Source organism: Falco naumanni, chromosome 1 (genome assembly GCF_017639655.2).
Source record: "Falco naumanni isolate bFalNau1 chromosome 1, bFalNau1.pat, whole genome shotgun sequence".
Lineage (NCBI taxonomy): Eukaryota > Metazoa > Chordata > Aves > Falconiformes > Falconidae > Falco > Falco naumanni.
The window spans coordinates 58,662,749-58,679,246 of NC_054054.1; the positions used below are offsets into that span (position 1 = coordinate 58,662,749).

The 16,498-nt window shown below is 39.8% G+C and overlaps 1 protein-coding gene across 1 annotated transcript in view; it reads right to left on the reverse strand.

The window, feature by feature from the left end:
• Window positions 1-7,868: 7,868 nt before the first annotated feature.
• Window positions 7,869-16,498, reverse strand: part of CHIC2 (cysteine rich hydrophobic domain 2) — a 31,680-nt gene continuing 23,050 nt past the window's right edge. The window contains exon 6 of the mRNA XM_040595758.1: window positions 7,869-15,077. Coding sequence (XP_040451692.1) covers window positions 15,027-15,077 — 51 coding nt within the window. The 3' untranslated portion in view covers window positions 7,869-15,026. The remainder of the gene's footprint in view (window positions 15,078-16,498) is intronic.

The following is a 16,498-nucleotide window of genomic DNA, read 5'->3' on the forward strand; positions in this document are numbered from 1 at the left end:
GATCAGAATTCTTCCATGTTTATAGCTAAAGCAAGATAAAGTATTATAGGGTTTTTTTAGCATGGACTGAAAATCATAAAAAGAATGAAACTTCCAAAATCTGAAAAGTGCGTTTGTCATGAGCGGGCATAACTTTTGAAATGTCAGTTAAAAGGAGGCAACCCATGAATAGACTATGAGGATTTACAGACTTTCTATTTCCCTAAAGTCCTCTTTTGTTTTACACTGGGAGTGGTGGTGTCTCTTCCTAGGGAAGCACTGGCAGGCAGTAGATTAGTCCTTATTTAGATGGTAAGTTCCAGCCTATTTGAATTGTATTAAGTATTCTCCTTACTTCTGTGGGATTTGTCATAAATCTTGAGTAAATATACTTAGCACAATCTCAAAGACTGAAGTTTTGATTTCTCAGAGAGCTCAAATCTTTAAGCCTTAAAACTTCTCTTGTTTAAGAGAGATAAAGCAAAAGAATCTACTTGTCAAAACAAACACAGGGGAAAAACCCTCAGTCCAACCCTAGACATTATCTCAATGGGAAGTGGCACTCATTTGGGGCTTTTCGGTACATTCTTTGCCCAGGAGTGAAATGTATTATAGGAATTAGTACTGCCCTTTAAAATGGTAGCATCACTAAGAAGCAAATCACTAAGAAGAATCCTACTCTCTTTCCCTCTGTTTTCCTATCCATTCTCCTTCTAAACAGTATTCAAAGGTTTCTTCAAAGGTCTTCATCCTACCTTTGTTGCCATGGTCTCTCACAGAGTTGAAACAACATTTTCAAAACTAATGCCTGCTCTAAATGCATTGTTGTTGGGATGCTGAGTCAGTTCTCTGCTGACTAGGGTGAAAGAAAAAGAATCTTTGAAAATCAGTTTTAACATTCAGCTAACCTGAATGGGGAAAAGCAAGACATCTATATGCTGCTAGACAGTAGTGAAACTTTTCAGGGGTGAGATGCCTTGTATTTTGGGAAGAAAACCAAATTGTCTTGAGGGTTTTGTGTCAGCTATGCCAGTTTTACTCTTTCTTTTTATTCATACCAGACCTGAGAAAGACAATCGCTTCTCAGAAGGAGAGAAAAAAACAACAAAAAGCCCCACAGAAGAATCCTGTTGATTAACACACACCTCCCCCCCAACTAAATCCTTGCTGTGGGGGTGACAGGGGACGCTTGGTATGCATTAGCAGTGACAGGCAGACCTAGCTTTGGTGCGGTTGAAATGAGTAGGGGGAAACGATGAAGAAGCACCATTATTTCTGAGGGAACTAACAAGATATTTTGCTTGTATTCAGCTTTTCTGTTTGCCTCTTTTGTTTAACTACTTGCATGTTCTTTCAAACAAGGTCCATCTCTAGCACACGTATTTGTACAGCACGTAGGGAAACAAGCTTACTATCCTAATTTGAACTTTTAAGCTTCACTATATAAATACAAACACCTATTTGCTATGTAAACTAGTGCACCACACACTTCATAGATGCATTTCAAGAAAAGGCTAGACCTTTGTCAAAGACTTGGTTACATGAACTTTAAATTGGTTTTAGCTGCCTGGCTTCAATTTTTTACAGATCCTTTGAACATCTGTCCTTAGCCCGTGGTCTGGCATGGCATGCTAAATTCTGTATATTTGTTCATTATTCCTACGGGAGGAATTTGCATGAAAATTCTGTTGGTCTAATTATATGCCTCAGCTAAAGAAACTCTATTCATCTGTCTACAGCAAATTTCACCTTTATGAAACAGATGATGACTTTGCCAGAGACCTTCTGGACATTGTAGCAACTGAAGGTTTTACAGCTATGTTTGTAATACGGGTCATAAACTGAATTGAAGGGGGGGAAAAAAACTTAGATCATTACAGTGCTTTTAAAAACAACCCTTCATCTTTAGGGAAAAAAATCGGTTTAAGGGGAAGGATGTTTGTAGCAGCTTATTAAGGGTAAAACGCAGTCTCCCCTGCTACTCCTATCTCCCCATGTGAGGGAATTCAGGTTGTGAATGAGGAAAAGCTCAGCAAGGATCTGAGAACACAGCAGAAGAGCATGTTGTGGGTCTCAATCTCTGAGATAGTTGGGGGACTGAATATTGGAAGCATTTCAGGGTGACAGGATGCAGAAAGAATAAAATGGGGCAAGAGTTCTTCCTGTAACTTAAAAACCGCATGAGTGTGAAAGTGCATTCATTAAATGGGAATGGTAAGGAGCTTCCCAATTGTTCATTCTATAGGATGAAGATGGATATGCTGAAACAGAGCTGATGGTCATCGGGTTGGCTGTTTCCAAAGCTGTCCATATTTCAGAAGGTTTAAAGATATTCCTGAAGAGGTTGTACACAGACTGTACATTGTGTGTATACTCCTTCTGCTCCTTCCCCCCCCCCGCCTTTCTCTGTGACTACCTCATTTCTTCCCCCACCCCCCCCCCCCCAGTTTCAATTCACATAGCTCTCCCCTTTTCACCTCTAAATCCTTTCCCTCCTGGTCTTCAGAATTACCCTTTATTTTTTCTTTCTGTGCTGTCTGTCTTCCTTTGCTCATAATTCACTAATTTTCACTACACTTCACTACATACTTCTCCATGTTCTCCTGAATTCCACTCTCCCAAAGCTTTCTTGTTCTCCTTTCCTAGTCTGTTCTTGGCTTTACTAGCCTTTTTAAACAGTTTGTACACTGTTGTTGGGGCTTCCATAGCCTTTTTAAGGTTTCCTTTCTTTATCTCCAGTCTCTGATCAGCTGCATCAACCCGTCAGTCCCATAGCCTACCATAATCTACCATGCACCCTTTTTCCTAATCAATCTACTTCATCATCTGAAATTCACTCCTTCAATTAATTTCTTTTTTGGATACTAGTGCTATACCTCTGCATTGATCTCTTCACTTTCTACTGCTTGGATCCTTCCACGTTCATTTACTTTCTAGTTAAATTGCCTCTTCTAAGAAGTAAATTCTCTGAACTTCTCAGTATGTATTTCATTAGCCTCATCTTCTTCCTAAACGGGCTGCCCTTTTTTCTGACCACTTGACTAAACCCTCCGTCCTTTCTGTACCCAACACAGTGGCATCAGAGATCCCAATGACAAGAATGAAATCGAGAACACTCTCCACTTGCCAGCCTGTGCTTCCCCTGCCATGTTCCTTCCTCATCACTTGTGGACTTTCTATGGAAATTGTATTTTCCCTAGGGAGCCATCAGTGGGATTCACAGAGCTGCGGGCAGAGGAGAGCAGTGCCTCTCACACTGCTGGCCGGATGCACTGCAACCGCAGGCTTTCACTTCTGACGGGTCGCACCAGAAGTGGGAAGAGTTCTCATCCTCATCCCCATCCTTACAACACGGCTGGCTCTGTCCTCTTCCCCTCCTCAGGCAGATTCACTGACTCCCACCGCACTATGTCCGGCAGAAAGCAAAGCAGAATTTGGCCCCAAATCACAGACCTCACTGATGTGTTTTTATGTGAGTCAATGCATGATGTGTCATAATGTGAGTTAGCACAAGTGTCTGTCTCTGCTGGGGAAGGGCTAAGAGCTAGAATAGCAAGGGTATTTCAGGTCAGGCCTGAGGCGAATTAGCAGACAAGTTGTGAAGCTTACACAACATGTGGCCACATTATGTGTGGCTCCAGTCAGCGCTAATAGCCTGTCATTGAGCTCCACGTTTAAACAATTTGAGCAAACAGCAAACACAGAAGATGGGAGGAGGGAAAAAGGCCTTCGAGGAATAAGAAAGATCAAGCTACTTAGTACATTTGGCAAGCAAATATTGCAGCGGTGAGGAGAGCAGAGTACCTACTAGGTAGGCAGAGGCATGACCCAGTTCCTACCGTGCAAAAGTAACATAATACAAAACCAAAAATAAGTTGTCCAATTTTAAAATTCACTCAGCCAGCAATTTTTAGAGCTATGTAGGAAACCAACTGTTGGTTTAGGCTGTGTCTGATCATGCAAATTACCTGAGAGAAAAAAAATAAATATGGTTTTGGTTTAGTGGCAAGGAAACCAAAAAATGGGGGGAACAGGATGAAAAGGAAAAACAAGTTTTAGTAACAACAAAGAGTAAAATTCAACCACATCCATATAAATAACACTGATACCAGTGTCGGGAAGTAAATATAAAAACATTTTAAAATAGAAGAACTTAGAAACCATACTGCATTGTTTAGTATAAAAATAATAGCCTTTCGAGCCAGTACTATTAGAGAACGTATTTAATCCAGTGCTGAATTGGCTATGAAACCATCCACTCCACCATGGGAATGCTTAGCTCAGTATCTGGTAGGTTGCCAGCCATTTAAAATGTTTTTGTGTTGGTTTAATGATTGTTCCCATGAGCACTGATGGTAAGGGTTGACATTAATTAAAATACTAAGTCATCAGAGCTTGCATTGTGAGGAGAGAGAGAATGGGCTGGATCCAATTGTCTTCAAGGTTTCTTTGGCCTTCCACATTTTTCTCTTAGATGCATCATACATGCCAAGTATCCTCTTAGCTGAGGTATAATAATGTAAACAGACTGTTTCCACAAATATAAAGTAATCTTTTTAGGTTTTCCACACACTTTCATTTAACTGATTAGAGGACACTCATTAAAATCAGCTAATCATGTAATGTGGCTGTGTTCTGAATGCTAAACAAAATGCCTAAATGAAAGAGGATTTTAAAACACTGTCTGTCTCTCTTAATTTATTTCTACTGTATATTCAATGGCACACAATACGGTAGGAATTCTGTGCCTTATCCTCATTAACCTGAAAAACTCATCTCATATAAAAACAGGCACTTTCCACGGACTGTGTTGGAAAAGGTATGAAAAAGCATATTAAAGATAATGCATTTGGGCACGTGCTTTTGAAACACAATGAAGGATTTCACTTAGAACTGTGAAATTAATGCAGAATAGCACAAAGTCCTGAGTAAAACCTACTGCTGAAATGATTTTGCATAAATTAGATAGAATAGCTATCCTTACACATTTCTCTCTCCTTATGAAATACCGCTCAAGATCCAGATATTCAAAGGCACACAAACAGGAGTAAGTCATTTAATACCTGGAGTCTTCAGAAGGTCACGCAGAAGAACAGGTAGAAAGGCTGAGCTTTTTTCCTCCTCCCATCTATTCAGCAAGCCTGAGTTCCTATCCTACTGGCAGGAGCTTAACACTGCAGAGAGTGAGAGTGCCAGAAGGAAAGTTTATGCTACATATAACTTGATTAACAGCCTGAGAGTGAAGACCTCCTGGCTTGAACAACGTGGAGCAATGTGAAGAAGGAAGCCGAGCCTACATAAATGCAATGGGACCTTTTCGCAGTAAGCAGTATACAACATCAAGCAGACTGTTGGTCCTGATGCAAAAGGCAGAGCAACCCTTTCCATCTCAAAACACATTTGCTCCTTTGGATCAGAAGTCAAGCGACACTGTGACTTTGGTTCACCTCCTCATGTCAGGGGAAAACCAAAACCTAAACCAGGTGCCGAAACCAGTTATTGTCCCAGCTGGTTGGTTAGCACAGGGCTCACAGCACTCCCCCGGGACACCCGAGGGATAGGCAACAGAAGTCCTCACCTCTGAATATCTGCAGTGCAACCACCAAGGTGCTTTGCAAGCACAGACGTTGCTCAGCAAAGGCTCCTGTGCCTTGTTCACGGACACAGACTCAGGCCTTCACCATGCCATCCTGACACCAACCAGCGGGCAGAGGTTTAGATCACCGCAGCCAGAAGGTTTCTGTGATGGCAGATCGCAGAAGATGGGAACAGTCTTTGGCTTTCTGGTGTGAAGGTTCTTCAAATAATCTTTTCGTGCCAGGTCTTTGAGTCCTTCAGGAGCTCGCCCGTGTAATGCAGAAGAGCGGGAGCAGCCAGGGGAGGTCCCCGTCCACCAACCACCGACCACTGACACGAGGGCGGGAGGCCCAGTGTCCTCCTGGGGCTTGTCCTCAGCGGAGTCATCTATGAGCACAAAGTTCAAAGGCTTCGGGTGTTCTCAAATTGTGTTTTGTTAATTTAAAGTGTTGTTTTTTCTTTTTAGTTTGGTGAGCTGGTTTGGTTCTGGGGCCGGGGGGGCTGCCTGTTCCTAAAGCGCGGGCAGAGGTGGAAGGCTGAGGCAGTGCCTGGCCAGCCCCGCCGCCCCGGCAGGGGCAGTGCCCCTGGGCGGGCTCCGGCCACAGCCCGGCCCCGGCGGCACAGGGACACAGCAGGTCCCGCTGCGCTCCCGTGCCCCATCGCAGAGCCCGGGCGGCGGGACCGGTGCGAGGGCCCCCACCCGGAGGGTGCGGGGGCGGCGGGCGCTGGGCCCCGGGGCGGCCCGCCGAGGCCGGGCCCACGCTCCGCCGCCCCAGAGCCTTCCCGCCTCCCGCCGAGGGGGCGGCTGCCCGCGGAGCAGGGGCCCGGCTGCGGGCGCGGCAGCCCCGAGGGGCGGCGGGCGAACGGGCGGGCGGGGGCCCCGGGACGGCGGGCGGGGGGCGCGCTTTGTGGCGGCCGGTCGGAAGCGGCGGCGTAATCCGCGGAGCCGGGCCGCGGCGGGTGGGTGGTCCGGCGGCCGGAGGCGCGGGCTGTCCCCGCTGCCCCTGCACCGGCCCGGGCCCGCTCCCGCAGCTGGGCCGGAGGCGGCCCGCAGACCGCTCTCGGCACATTTCTTCATTTCTCACTTGAGTGCCCTTCTTTAGTTCCCTTTCAACTGCCCACTTTATATCGGCTTCATTACACCACCGCTCCATTTGTAATGTAAATTGGGAAACTCAGGGAAGTTTTTCTTTTGGCCTTGTCTACGGAAGAATACCGAGAGGTATTCAAAACGTATTAACACAAATCAATGGCACCAATAAAAGCAAAATCTCCTTAGCAACATAATCTTGATTGCAAAAGGAGAACTGAGAGCATTTAGCAGAACAGTGGCCCACATGGAATACGCATTTGTCTAGAAGAATGCGGCACAAAGCCGAAAAGAAAGATGCTGAAAAAATCCAAAATTAACTCACACTGAACAGTTACTCTTTTTTTCAGAAGTACACAATTGGCTACATTAAATCTATCGTCCGCTTTTCTGCTCAGTAACATTGTATCATACCGCTTTGCAAGCCCGAATTACAACACCCGGGACGCCCCGCACCGCCGGGCAGCGCCGCCCGCCCCGCCCGCGCTTTTTGCACGGCCCCGCTGGAACACACACGCACGCACGTTACAGGGCATAGACAGCGCGCGTTATGAAGAGACTGTTCAGATCGCCGTGCTAGGGTAACCGAAGAGCTGTAAACTGTTCCACGCAAAGGAAAGCGGCTGGGTTGAGAGAACCGAGACCGTCCCCGGAGCACACGGGTGCGCGGGGTTCGTTTTTGTTCGCAAGGGTCGGGTTAACCGGCCCTTCGGACCCGAGCATCTTAGAGATGCGGGAATTACACAGATGGCGGCGATTCCTTTCTGAATAAATGGGGTGTGCCTTAACTAGATGGAAAGTATATCTTGTATATCTCAGAACTCTGCTGTATTTTTTACAAAAAGCATATACACAGCTTCAACATTACTATCCAACCATAATGATGATACGAATAATAAATTCTACCACCAGTAGGGCTTGAAAAGCTTAAAGAACTCTAAATGTAGACTTAATGAAAAGCCAGTCTGAAACACTTAAGGCAGGCAATGCCTCTAAACTTGGTTAACTCCAGTCCCAGAGTCACCTGAATTACTCCAAATCGTTTTAAATCCACCCACCCCCACCCCCTCGCCCCAATTTAGACCGAAAGTATCAACTGAAAATTAGGAGACACCATTGTATCATAACACAGAAGTTTCTGGGGTTTTTCTTTTTCTTCCCCTCCCTACCACCCCCACCCCCTAACATACTGGATAAACAAAAACCAGTAAGGCTTAGTGGATTGGTTAACAAGTCTTTTATTTGTTTATAATACATACAACTTAAGAAATGCTTTAAAAAAAATTTTGGAGTCCATTCCAATTCTGGGTCAGGTCAGGAAAAAATGATGTGGATGCATTAAATAATATTCTATAATTCAACAATAGATTAACTTCAGTAATTTAGCAGACATGGTTAAATACTCTTAAATATGCATATATACAATTGTGCAGCCTTTAAAAAAAAAAAAAAAAAAAGTCCTTTTCTTCCTACCTTCTCCTCCCAAAGCCGTGCACCGTGTGAACACAGTACTGGCCTCTAAGCTTTCAGTCTCTCACCCAGACTTAAATATTTGAAGAGGAATGTTACAATAGTGGAAATCACAGCAACCCTGTATTTCTAAACTCTTGATGAGAGGAGATGCCCAACAGGCAAAATTACCATCAAGCCTCTCTATAAATAGCAGCTTCCTTAATATCCAGTTCTAAGTTGAATTATTGCTTACGCATTTTCTGCCTGAAATGGATTTTTAACATAGTCCAAACCACTGTTTTTTAAGTTCACCTTCTTGAAAGATAACATCCTTTCAGTGATTTATTTACCGCTACTGGTTCAGACATTTAACAAATTTTTCCTAAGCACACACAATCCTATGCAACTCTCTGCAAATTAGTTTAAAGCAACATGAATTAGACAGAACAAAATTAGCACACAGCATTTAGGCACTGTTTTGTAGTTTACTGTTCTCCTTAAAATTTATGTTTGGAATTAGTTTTGTATTCCGATTGCCACTCAGGTTTGGTTTTTTTACGGAAAGAAGAATCCAAGTTACACTCTTCAAATCAGGAACTACTCTGCATTCCTTGTAATCTCACTAAACCAAACTGCTCATTGACAATAACAAGGAGGTACAGTGCATACCCCAACAAGTTAGAAAGCCTGTTGCAAGCAATCCTAACAAGTTAGAAAGCCTGTTGCAAGCACAGAAGGATCAGAGAGAAATATTTAGAGTGGATGAGTGAGATATTTATATTGGTACAATGAGATCAAGTTTAAACATAGAGCCACTAAAAATTATCAGTTGTGAGGCTATCTGACTTTAAAAAAAAAAATTCTAAATGTGATTTAAAAAAATGGATTCCCAAACCTAAAAAAACTGTAACAGAAAAAAATGAGCTAACTACCAAGTCTAGTTTTCAACATGAGGTAAAATAACCTTAAATGATGAAGTTTTAAGGGGGGGCGGGAGGGGGGGGGGCAGAGAGAGAAGGGGGAGAACACGCAAACATATTTCAATAAAGATTACAAAAATCTACTACCTGCCCTCCAAAAGTGAGCACTTGTCAATGGTTCCCTTCTCCATAAAAGCTGCCACTAACTACAAAAGCCTCTCTTACTTACCTGAACCTAAACTGTCCTAACTGGATCCTATTCCTGGGCCTTAGATACACTGTCACATGCCAGGAGCTGTCTGGACAAGTCAAGAATTTTCTTTGGAAACAATCAGCCATGCATTACAGGCTCCAGCTTAGGAAGAGCCTGTCCTCTACTCATTGGGCAGCTCTCAGCGATTCCGTTTTGGTCTGGATATTTTCAACTAAGAGATGCTGAGTTTAGAAGGAAGCTTACCTCAAAATCAGCACAATAGCAGAATTGTCTATCAGTTCAGGCATAACCAAAATAAATCAATAACACACTTACTCAAATCAAAAAATGTAACAGAAATTAAGACACTCTACAAAATTACTGAAATGGATTGCTAACTTTTACTTTTCATTATTCCATACCATTTCGTTCAGTTCAAAGCTATTTATCGTCACACTCAAGATTCCAAACCTAATCCCCAAATTCAGTCTTTTGGATGTTGCTTCTTCCAGTTCCTACACGTCATCTTTTGCCTTGCTAAACCTTTCCTAATGGTCCATTGTATTCTGAGGAATCAAGCATTTATGAGTCTTTTTTCAAAGAAATAATTCTTAATGTAATATGAGCTAAACAAAGCAGAGGAATATTTTAAAAGGACATCTTCCATGAGAACAATAAAATGTAGTTTATGAAAGATGTATTACCCAGGTGTCACATGGTAGAGATACATACACCAGCACAACTGCCAACATACGAAGTTTCATGCAAGGAGGTTTTTTTTGGTTGTTTTTTTAAGTCTTCAAGATTAGTCTCTAATTCAGTCCATGCTGACTGAAACATCAGTGTGCAAAAAGATGAAGTTCAAAAATTAATAAACTGCAAAATACTGTTACCAACAAAACAACCCAAGTAGCTATCTGTAACTAATGAACAACAAATGCATGATTTCAGCAGTGAAATTTTTTGCTTCACATACTTCTCCCCTCAAAATTTTTCCACTTCCTTAAGAACGATACTGTTTTCTCATTACACCAGTATCCCCTGATTCACCCAGCCTACAGAGAGAACTTTACAAAGAATAAACACAGGAATTAAAAAGGTAGCACCATTAGAAATAATCACTCTATCCAAATCAGCAAAAAAATTTCATTTATCCTTATCCAACATACTTTTAACATTCAGCAGCCTAACAATACAGGGTGAAGGGAGCTCTCATAGCTGTATATTGATAACATTCACAATGGTCATGCATAATACAATCAGAAGCTTTGTGGGGTGCCATTTGCAAAGTAAGCCTTCGTGCAGATAGGCATTCAGCTCATTAATTCCATTTTCATATTTCCTATTAGTCCCTGAGAAGTTAATATTTCTACCTACAATATGGCTATTAAAGGCATTATAACGATCATACACTTAGCTGTTTGTGATGGAAATGTAACGTGGCTTTAGGGAGAAGCACAGAAATTACAGCAGATTAGCAGTGATGAATAGAGATTTTATTTCTAAAATGCTTTCTTTTCATAAGCAAGGTTGGTGAAGACCAACATAAATTATTTTAGTCACTGATACAAAACTAGCCAGCACCACTTAACCTTAATAAGTCACTACTATGAATCCAAGACATTTGGGACTCTGTGACCTCTCTAATTCAGCATTTCCTTTACATAAAATCATCTGGATTTTGACCTAATGTAGGGTCATCATGATCCTTCTTTTAATTACTCAACAGCAGTGCTGGGAGAATTTAAAAGCAGGGATTTTCTTTGCTAAACAAGGCTTTTGCTTCTTCAGTTAAAGTGATCTCTTTAAATTGTTCAGAATACAAATGGAGCTTTTTTGGTGGACAATTTGCATTATTGCCAGCTGCTCAAAAACCATAAGCTAGGGCTCCCAAAACAAGGGGACTGATTTAAAATTAAGACTTTGGGGTGGGGCGTGGAGGGAAGTGAATAAAGACAAGTTCTTTTTCTTTGCCTTCTGACTTCTGAGAAGTTACAGATTGCATTTTAAAGCTCTTCCCTACAATCTTCAGGGCTAAATAATGACTTTTAGAAAAAGAATGAAAAACTAGTTTTAAGCAAGCATGTACCTCAGAGACAGAGTATTACATTTAAACACCATTGTCTTGATATATACAAAAAAGTATCATTTAAGAAATTGATACAGAGATTATAATTTACATCTAAGCACTGTAAAAAGTTTTTACAATCTACTCTTTTGAGTATCATGGGAAATTCTGGATTTGCATACATAGTTTATTGAAATGATTCTTACTAAGCTATTACCAAAAAAAGTTACTGACTTCCTATAACCTATCTCCATAAATATTTTAATTTCTGGTGAAGTCTGCCAATCCTAGTATAAACTTCAAATCATAGTTATTTAACACCAGATGAGCTCTACAGAATTATTCATGTAGGGTCAGACAAAAAGCCTTTTTGCCCCAGAACTTATTTCTACCTATCACTAAAAGATTTGAAAGAGTAAGAAAGCAATCTTTATTGGCCAGTTAAAGGCCAGCGTATCTAAAAATAATAATTAACTTTAACAGGGAATCATTGGTGCCTTCAGCATTAGTTTTTCAGGCTGAAGTGAGACAGACATAATTAGCATTTGTTAAATGCTTATTATCAAGTGGGTACCTAACCCTTACTGTTCAAGGAAACTGGAAATAGAAAAGATTATTTCTAGGAGTTGTTGAGTTGTGAAAAGCTGAACAAGTTAGTACAATGTAATATTTATTTCAGCAGCGTAGACTGTGTCCTGTAAGCCCTACCATAGCTTCCGGCCTGCTCAAACTGTTGCAACTTCATTCTTTGCAAGTTGGACAAAAAAAGGTAATGTATGTGCTCTCACTAGCACACAAAATAAATAATTTAGTATTTTAGAAACAACATCAAAGGAAAATCCTGATGACTGCTGCAGGCATTAAATATGATAAAGTTCCTGCCATGATCAATTTCTATCGTTATAATTAATGAATCTAAAGGGATTGTATGAAAATGTTTTAACATTCTTACTAGGTGAGGGTTCCACCTCATCAGAGGACTAACACTTGAGCAAAACAGAGATAGATAGACAGACACACACACAGAGTTTCTCAGGTTTCCTGGTTTTACTTTATATCAGAGACATTGTTTTAATAAAATATCAGAAATGCTTTAAGAGGCAATTAGTCTATCCTCCTTACTAAGGGATTTAACTTTTTATTTGCTCAGAGGTCTACTTCGCACCCCTATACTAGAATTCTCAGAGAGAAAGTCATTGTTAAAATACAGAAAATGCCTGCTAACCAAGTAAATGACTGCAGAGGCACCTAAACATTCACAGGATCTTAACCAGTACTACCACTTATGTGGAAGCTTTACTAACAAGATACTCTTTGTAAACCTGTAAGCCACACTGTTCACTACTCTGGTTTCAGCACACATTGTGCTCAAATTAGCTTTACTGTAGGTGGGTTTGGGTGCTGCTGGCAAGGTAGTTGCGGTGTCATAGAATGTAGTATGGAAAGTTTCAGTAGTAAACTAAGGCAAAGAGCTCACGCTGAATGCGGTGCTGCTATGAATGTATCACAAGCCATATCCATCCTATCCCTCCACGATAGTGAACTACCAATGGAAAACTGCATCCATGACCTATCTAAACAGTCAACTGGGAATACTGGTAGTAAAATCTAGGCCTTATATGTTTCACTATTCATTTTATTGAAAACTAACACTTGAAGAAATTAATGTATGCTTCTGGTCATCAGTATTTATCACCAGTTATCATTCCTGTTTAATTTCAACCCCTCCCCTACACCTCCAGCCTCCACAATTTCAACTGCCATCAATATTAGGCTTCTGGCCTCCCTCATACCCCAAAACTGGTCCAAGATTATAATTCATACTCTAGATGAGAGGAGGAATGCTGCAGAGCCAGGTTTGTACTAAAGAAGCAGCTGAAACTGATTTTAAAAAAAAATTATAACCAGTTACTGCAAGGAGAAACCATTGTGGGACCCAGAAGACTGAGGCAGCACAAAACCGGTATTTGTTAATTAAAAATCGTATTCCATCAAGTCAAAGAAACACACTTGTAAGCTTCCATGAAAAGCATAGCTGAACTATTTTCAAAGTGAACAGAGAAATCCACAGACAAAAGCTGAGCAAAGGATGAATTTTGGGAACAGATACAGAAGGCTTAGATTTAAGAAAACTTAAAACTTTCTAGACCACTCCCACTATCAACAATTTAGGAATATAATACTCACTAGAGCATATTTTACAGAGAATAAATATTTCGAAGATATAGAAAAATAGTTCACAGCATCAAGGTATCTGTAATACATTACCTTGAAATAAAACTTGTATTTAAAAGATTAAAAAGAGATTATTCTTGTAGTGGTATCAACTTTTCATTCATACAAATATTAAGCAGAGTATATCTGTTTTTTCATATATTCACATTATTGCTTGCTACCACAACTGTACAAGGAACATATCTTAACTTACATTAATGTTCCTGTACAGTAATTTCAGATACCTACAGCAAATTTAAAAATATGATTGAGTTGCAATAAAAAAAAAAAACAACCTATCTGTGAAGATATGTACAACTAAGATATAAGTAGAAGACAACAAAATGCAACTGGCCTGACCCAAGCATACACCATATATCCAGTTAAAATTATTATACTTGCACAGAAAATAAGCTTTGTAAACCAAAATGAGCAGAAGCAAGGGTGCAATAATTATCTAACACATTTAAACTTACACTGCTGCCCAGTGTACCCTGCTTTGATTATTTTTAATACACAGCATCTGCATTTGCATCTGGAACTGTACTGTTCAAGATTTCTTTAGTAACTCTTTTCTGTTTATGTGGCTTTAAAACAAAACAAAAAAAAAAAAAAAAAAAAACAACAACACAATCCCATCCCTGAAAGGTCCTCTTGGACAGTAAGTTTTAGTAAAACAAATCCTTCTGCACTACTGTACAGGACCTGGTAAACAGTAGGAATAAAGCTGATACATGGCCTTAGCCTGAATTAAAACAGCTACATTATAAACTGCAATACTAATATATTTTTGTGAACTTTAATTCTGCTAACCCAATGCATGCAATTGCCTCAGCCATTCTTCTAGTCTGAGTAAAATAATTCTATTTTGCTGCTTTGTTGTGGTTTTTTTTAATCTTTAAATTAGAACTTTTTCAGAACCAGCTGACAGGACTTCTTCATGAAAAGCACAGAGATTTCTACTAATACAATGACATTTGGGTTCCAAAATTAACTTCATCTCCTTTTGTTGGAAGAGGCTAGCTGATAGCCCAAAAAGAAATAGAAACATTTACAATTGACTAGTTACTGACAAAAGTTTAGGAAGATCTTAGAAGGTACTTCAGCACGTAAATGAATGATTAAAAGGACTTATACAATGTACAGTCAATCAGTTGTGTCTTTTGGGATAAAAAAATACCTGCTCACTTGTATACCATTTTCAGCTGTGTATTTATAGTAATATATATGTATGTACACACGCACGCGCGCACACATATAAAAGACTTTGAAAATCAAGATACATGAATAAACAGAAGTAGCAAAAGTAACAATAACTTAAGTGGTAGTTAACATTTGTGTGAAATTACTTTGCAGATTTTGACCAAATGCACTTAGAACACGCTCTTATTTAAAAAAAAAAAAAAAAAAAAAAGAATGAAAACACCACAAGATTCTGTAGAACCAATGCTATGTCACCACCAGGAGAGCACCAAGCAAGGCACCATTGGAAAGACAACATACTTGAATAAGTCTCTATAAATAAATCAAATGCTAATCTGGTCGAAAAATCGGTGTCTTTGGTAAAAATTCTATAAGGATGACCTGTATAAAAAGAAAACAAATATATATTAAACGGAAGATGGCAGCAATCCTATTATCTATCACAATTATAATTTACTAGGTGGGCTTTGGGTTTTGTTTCGCTTTGTTTTTGTTTGGTTGTCGTTGTGGAGTTCTTTGAAGTACATCAAGTTTTAATGACTATCAGAGACCACAGTGCTCTTGTTAGGTAGGAAACCATTAGAAAAGTCATGTTTGATATAATTGTTTTGGGGCAAAAAAACAGAAGTCTTAAAGAACCAAATTCAACTGGAAAAGTTTGCCTACCCATACCTAACACATCTAAACAAACTGAAATAAGCTAATAAGTACTTATTTTTTAACATAATTAAATTACTTTATTAGGAAAAATTATGAAAGAGATAAATGTATTCGTTTAAAAAAAAAACACAGAAAGCACAATATATGTAAAGTTAATTTTCAATTACACATGCAAGTCCCTTTACTTCAAAATTGTTTCCACTTAAGGTAGGTAAGTCAAGTTTATAGTACCAAACTTGTATAGAAAGTGTACTAACCTTTGCAAAGTTCCTGTATCTAACAAATCTGCAAGTAGTTAACAAGAAGCTTAACTAATGCTTTTGCATGATTATTCTTAGGGTCCTGGTTCAAATTTAAACTATGTGTTTCTGAGCTATGTACACATGGTAGGGTACAGACCAGAATACTGCCCAAGTATTTATCCTACTTTAAATAGAAAGCTTGAAGAAAATGTTCACCTCTGCATTTTCTTTCTTTAGAGAGTCGTAATACAGCAGGATGTTTGTATTCATAAACAAGTAAGCGCATCTGGTGACATAACTAAGGATTTTATTTACTTGTATGGGGAACTTGCCTTTCGAAGAGGTCTGAAAAATTTTTGAGTGGTTTTGATTGTAAAGGAGAACACAACTTTGCTGCTTACAGAGTGAACCCTTCTATCTCCGATAGCATACTGAACATCAGAAAAGAAGTCAGTTTCTGATTTTATTTCTAAGGCAAACACTTTTGAAATAATGAATATCAAAACCAGGTGTATAAGTTTCTTTTTTGAGATACTCAGAAGTGACTTATTTTCAGCAGCAATGCAAACTGCTCAAAATTCATTGATCATTGACATGAGTCAACCACTGGATGCTTCAGAAGTACCAGGGCTTCTGATATTCAGGCAAAGTTTCAAAAAGGAAGCAAGAAGTAAAGCTGGAACACTGTGTTTACGCCAAAGGTGTAAAACTATCTTGTCTTTATTTCACCTATGTAATTATTTACTTAATTTAATGTCTGCAATAGTGGATTGCAAATCTCAAGTTGGCAAAGCACAAAGTTTTGGGTACAAGAGTAATTTAAATCACCTGTTTTTAAAAACCTGAGGATAAGTGTTATTATTTAAAATTAAATCACGAACACAACTTTAAGGGCAGTTT